General features: G+C 41.9%; 1 protein-coding gene across 1 annotated transcript; it reads left to right on the top strand.

The window, feature by feature from the left end:
* Positions 1-317: 317 nt before the first annotated feature.
* Positions 318-5,750, top strand: LOC103653246 (thiaminase1). Its single transcript, NM_001381951.1, has 6 exons — positions 318-767; positions 887-995; positions 3,602-3,889; positions 3,993-4,404; positions 4,520-4,789; positions 4,936-5,750. The coding sequence occupies exons 1-6, from the start codon at positions 412-414 to the stop codon at positions 5,358-5,360; spliced, it is 1,860 nt and encodes a 619-aa protein (NP_001368880.1). The 5' UTR covers positions 318-411; the 3' UTR covers positions 5,361-5,750.
* The last annotated feature ends 434 nt before the right edge of the window (positions 5,751-6,184 follow it).

Here is a 6,184-nt window from a genome sequence, read left to right as displayed (position 1 = left end):
ATGAGACTAAAAACTAGAGACTAATCTTTAGTCCATCTAACCAAACACCCCTTTATATGAGGAAGAAATATATATTAGGTTTATAATTAGAAGAATAATAGTTGTACAGTCAAATTTTGTATACAATGCTCTTATAAGTAAACTATCAAAAAAATATATAATATATTTTTTGTTATTTACTCTTTAGTACAAGAAATAAATAATAAATATATATATTTAATATTTTTTATGATTTTTGGTATGTCAAGCGCACATGAAGCTTTTATATTTTTTTCAGATATATCTATTGCCGGCCACTTTCTGCCCGCTTGGAGTCCCCGTCTTCGTCGTCTTGTAGTAGCACTGAGTGCGGGAGTACTGGCCGGCCGGCGGCGAGGCTCCTCCACTTTCTCTGCACCCATACATACGTATATGCTTGTTCTCCGCCGTCTCCGCCTCCGCCTCCCACTGCCACGCCCTCTTCTCGTCTCCTCCTTCTCCTCCACCTCCCCCTCCTCCTCACCCTCGACCTCTAGCTCCTCCTCCTGTTGGTCGTCGACAGGCGAAAGTAGAAGGGCCATGGCGTCATCTCCTTCTCCCGATTCGGCCGCGGTCGTTGCCGAGGGCTCCGCGGCTCGCCGCTTCTGGATCGCTGCCTCCACGCGCGAGGCCGCCTTCGCCGCATACACGCCCTTCCTCCTCTCCCTCGCCGCCGGCAATCTGCGGCTCAACGTGTTTCGCCACTACATCGCGCAGGACGCGCACTTCCTTCACGCCTTCGCTCGCGCGTAAGTCCAATTCCCTCCTTCCTGATTCCGCCCTGTTTGTTTTGATTCACCTAACCACCCCCATGACTGGACTGGATCTGATCTGATTCTTCCTTTCCTTCCGTGGCGCAATCAATCAGGTACGAAATGGCCGAGGACTGCGCTGATGATGACGACGACATGGCCACCATAGCCGCCCTCAGGAAGGCCATCCTCCAAGAGCTCAACCTCCACTCCTCCGTTCTGAAGGTCCTTTCCTCCCCACCTATATGTTTCCCCTAGAATCCCCAGTGAATGGATTAGGCGAAGCTTCACCGCTGAGCTTAGCATCCTAATATAACATGATGGTTTAGGAAACTACTCAAACTAAGGATGCGATTGGTTGCAATGACAGGACGGGATGAGATGAGACGATCCTTGAATAAGATTGTTTGGTTCAGGATTAAGGGTTGAGACATGACTATCTCAGTGTTATCCCCAGTTATCTCTCAAAATTGGAGGGACGATAGAGGACGCTAGGGACGTCCCTATTCTGGCTGTCGTGCAACCAAACACATCCTAATATGTTCTATTTTCAATAAAGATAAATCAACTGCCCCACATCACCCATATTCCTCTTGCAGCTGTGACACTAACACATATCTTGATTGTGTATCTTAACTATTCCTGATTATGCTCTGCATATGCAACCTTGCTGCTTGCTACTATCTTAGATTAATTAAGCCAGACCTGAGCAGTCCACTATGCAGTGTTCTTAAAGAGGTAAGGCGAGGTGAGGAGCTGGACCACCGCCTTAACGCCTAGGCGGGCAAGGTGCCTAGAATTCTATGAGCGCCTGGACGCTTAGGCGTCGCCTAGGCAACGCCTTAAAAACACTGCCACTATGCTAACTGTGCACCTATTTTACGGTATTGCACTTTGAAATCCAGCATCTATACTCAAAATGCTTAAAAGCCAACATAGTTTTTTTAGAAAAAAATGTAATTAAGTTTAGTGTGTATGTATAAGATAGCCTTATCAGTTCAATATTGTCTGTCATGTCTGGTGGTATGACTTATGATTAAATGATTTTCTTACTTAGGACTTGTTCATTTCCTTGACCATTTGATTTGTTGGAGTGAGAAGTTGATGTATTCCTCCTCAAATGAATTATTATCACATATTGTTTTCCTTTTTTAGTCTTCACTTCTTTCCAGTACCTTTGCCTTTCATCCTCTGATTCCTTGTAGGCCTAACATATTTACCACCTAATATATATCGATTAGCATTTAACACTGTTGAAATCAAAATCTTGCTAACTGTTGCATGTTGTTATTGCTAAGGGTATTTCAGTTTTCAGTTATTTCACTGCATAATAGGTTTTTTTATGTCCCTGGAGTCCTTAAACCATACTGGCAAACATACTTGTTTGTCGCAACAGTTAATTGAGGTTGTTGTGTGCTTACCTGAAATCAGGTCATGCTTTTCAATTCTTTTGGGAATCGAACTATGTACTGTTCCTAGATGTGTGCTGCTCTAACCTATATGGGTACAATAGATTTAGAGATTTATCATTGATCACGTCATGCATTCCAATTTGTTTTGTGATTGGATTCCTCACCATGCCTAAACACTCTGTTCTAACTCATACGGGTGCGTGGGAGAATGGCATATCATGAAAACGGTTCGTATCCCAATTTCCTTTGAAATCAGACTCCGCATCGTGCTTAGACACACTACTCTAAATTGTATGGGCATGAAGAGAGGTTGGTCCATTGGATCCTGTCGAACGGTTGTAAGCGTTTGACACTCTTTTTGTTTTTATGTCACTAAATAGGTTGTCTTCTTCGTTCTGTTTTGGCTTAGTGTTTATTTAGGCTAGATTGGACAATAAACTGCTCTTGATTTCCATTTGTGGTTTAATCAGTTAGCCTTGAATAAGAGTGCATGGAATACAGTTATCCATGTGTCTGAACCTTGACTTGTGGTTTCTGTTGGGTATGAACTTTAGCCTACCCCAACTTGCATGGGACTAAGCGTAAAAGGCTTTGTTGTTGTTGTGACGATCAATTCAACTTGGTTCCAATATGACAAGTTTTGTTCATATAATTAAAACTGCAACAATAACTTAGTGGCAGAATCCTTCTTTCCTAGGGAAAGGGTCAAAGGTTGAAAGGCTTAAAAATTCTCCTTCCAATATGTTTTTTAGAAAAAACAACTATGCCAGAACGCACATGAAAAAACATGTGTTGGAGGCACACATTATGGGAAAAACGGTAAAAAAATAGGAGTACAGAGGTGGAACACATGAAAATACAAGGTGGAAGGCATGTGTGATGTGGAAATAAGTACAAAGAATAGAAGTATGGAGGTGAAAGAAAAATTGGAAAGAAGAAAAAGGTAAAAAGAGGAACACTTGGAGGGAGAAAAATCAGGTGGAACATGGTCACAGGAAAATTAAAAGGAAAGCAGGGAGAAAATCCGGAGGAATAAGGTAAAAAAAGTTCAGGTCACATATGGGACAGGTAAGGGCATGAGGACACTTTGGGAAGGAAAAAAAGACAGACGGAAGAATCATTTTGCTCATGATTTTATCCTTAAACAGAGAGAACTTGAGCGCACACTTCTAATATATCCTGATCATGCATTTTTATATGGAAGTATGTTACTATGTTGTATTCAATTAATTAAGGTACATTTTAAGGTCCTGCATCTACAACCAAAATGCTTAACAGCTGACTTATTGTATAAGTTGCTAGAGATATATATTGTCCTTAAAACTGAACATCTTTCCTCTGATTCAATAACTGCTAACTAATCTTCTGCTTAGCTTTTTTTGGATATTCAATCGGGTATCCTGTCTATTCAATTTGCAGGAGTGGGGAGTTGATCCTACCAAAGAGATACCTCCAAGTGCAGCTACAACCAAATATACTGATTTCCTACTTGCAACTGCGGCTGGAAAAGTTGATGGCACAAAAGGTTCTGACAAAATGGTTACTCCATTTGAGAAGACTAAAATTGCTGCATACACTGTTGGGGCCATGACTCCATGCATGAGGCTTTATGCATATCTAGGCAAAGAACTCATGGTTTTCCTTAAACAAGATGAAAATCATCCATACAAGAAATGGATTAACACATATGCATCCAGTGATTTTGAGGTATAGAATTATCATCTTTCTAATATGAGTGCTACTGCATTTTACTGTAGTACTGGCTCATGCTTCAATGCAATTGGTTCATGTGCTGAATCATCTCTCACAGGACACCACACTCCAAATAGAAGAATTGCTAGACAAACTAAGTGTCTCATTAACTGGTGAGGAACTTGAGATTATTGGCAAGCTCTACCAGCAAGCTATGAAACTGGAAGTGGAGTTCTTTTCTTCTCAGCTTATAGACCAACCTGTTGTAGCTCCACTTTCAAGATACTGTGATCCAAAATATAAACTCTTGATCTTTTCTGATTTTGATTTGACGTGCACTATTGTTGATTCATCTGCCATTTTGGCGGAGATTGCAATTTTGTCATTCCAAAAGGCAAATCAAAGTGGGATTGATAATAACCTCGACCGTGCAAAATCGGGAGACCTGAGAAGTTCGTGGAACATGCTCTCTAAGCAATACATGGAAGAGTATGAGAAATGCATGGAAAGACTACTTCCTCCAGAAGAATGTATGTGCATCATGGCCTCTGTTTCATTTGTTTCTATTGGTTTGTGATTCGGAAATAGTAGATAAGCCATGCTTGAATGATTTAATGATAGTCTGTGTTTTTTGTTTTGTTACAGCGAAGTCACTAGATTATGATAAACTGTATAAAGGCCTGGAGGTGCTAGCTGAGTTTGAGAAGCTTGCAAATTCTAGGGTTGTCGACTCTGGTGTGCTGAGGGGAATGAATTTGGAAGACATCAGGAAAGCTGGTGAGCGTCTTATTCTTCAAGGTGGCTGTAAAAATTTCTTTCAGAAGATTGTAAAAACAAGGGAGAACCTCAATTTGGATGTCCATATTCTTTCCTATTGCTGGTGTGCAGAACTTATAAGATCAGCCTTCTCATCAGGTATTCTTTGTCTCTCTGATGACAATGACACCACCATGATTAAGCTTGTGTTGTTCCTACAATCTAACAATCAACATATCAAATTTGTTTTGAATAGACAGTTAACTGGCAGTTTCTTTCCTTTGCATTGACATGCCTTCATGCAGCCGGTTGTCTAGATGGTTTGAACATACATTCAAATGAGTTTGCCTTTGAGGATTCTGTTTCAACTGGTGAGATCGACAGAAAGATGCAGTCTCCGCTAGACAAAGTTGAAAAGTTCAAGAGCATCAGAAGTGACGTGGACAGTACAGTGCCATTCCTATCTGTTTATATTGGAGACTCGGTTGGAGATTTGCTCTGCTTATTGGAGGCTGATATTGGTATAGTCATTGGGTCAACCACAAGTTTGCGTAGGGTGGGCAAACAGTTTGGTGTTTCTTTTGTCCCATTGTTCCCTGGTCTAGTAGAGAAGCAGAGGCAACTGGCGGAGGAAGATGCATCCGTATTCAAGGCACGGTCTGGAGTCCTCTATACGGTTTCTAGCTGGTCAGAAATACACGCCTTCGTACTGGGAAGTGATTTCAGCTGATGGATGTGCTGCTTCTTTTCTTCCATTTTTTTTCCGCTTGAGAAGCAAAATTGCCGGCCGATGCTGATGCACATGATACGTGAATCCTCAATGTGGTCATTTTATGAAAGCCACATGTCAATTCTGGCTACCAGTATGTATGAATGAATACCGATACCAGTTTGTGGTGTGGAATGGGTTGAGTTTGTACCCTTGAATTGTGATCAATGTTTCATTGATTCGTCTGTCCTTGTTCCATTCGGGGCTAATTTCTGGGTGGTTGCTGGCATTATACTGCACCAACAACAACAGTATAAACATAGTGGTATATATCCCAAGTCCAAGTGTAACGACGACTGCATAAATGTAGAGATGTTTGTTTTTAATTGGCAATAAATGAAATGTGATGAGACTGTTGCGCGTTTGCTTGTTGTCTGACTGCTACATGACCTTTATATTATCAGAGAGAGAGAGATGTGTGTATGCTTACTTTGAACGATGAATTACAGCTCGTTTTATTCAGATTCTCAGCAGGAACCGTACGTGCGTACTAGTACTAGGGCGCAATGCGTGCTACTAGATGTATGATATCGGATGGAAAATCCTGATGAACTGCCTTGGGTGCATAATACTACATCAGAATTGTCTTTTTTGCATTCATGGAAACGGTCACGCTCCCGCCCTCTGGCCTTCCCCCTCCCGACGCCTCGTTTCCACCCCCACTGGCCCCTCGCCGGCTCTTATTTCAAGACCGGTGACCACCCCTCTCCCCTCATCAGGTCGGAGGACTCCCTCCTGGTGTTCAGCGCGGTGGACGTTCGAAGAAGCAGCGCTACGCTCCGTTT

Source organism: Zea mays, chromosome 4, assembly GCF_902167145.1.
Source record: "Zea mays cultivar B73 chromosome 4, Zm-B73-REFERENCE-NAM-5.0, whole genome shotgun sequence".
NCBI lineage: Eukaryota > Viridiplantae > Streptophyta > Magnoliopsida > Poales > Poaceae > Zea > Zea mays.
The sequence above is the reverse complement of the archived record's forward strand: the minus strand, read 5'-3'. Positions and strand labels throughout refer to the sequence as shown.

Bases quoted from the DNA above. Each gene is read 5' to 3' on its own strand.
- LOC103653246 (NM_001381951.1), top strand. From the start codon at position 412: ATGCTTGTTCTCCGCCGTCTCCGCCTCCGCCTCCCACTGCCACGCCCT. The intron at 768-886 runs GTAAGTCCAATT...GCAATCAATCAG, and splicing joins CTTCACGCCTTCGCTCGCGC to GTACGAAATGGCCGAGGACT. The intron at 996-3,601 runs GTCCTTTCCTCC...TTCAATTTGCAG, and splicing joins TCCACTCCTCCGTTCTGAAG to GAGTGGGGAGTTGATCCTAC.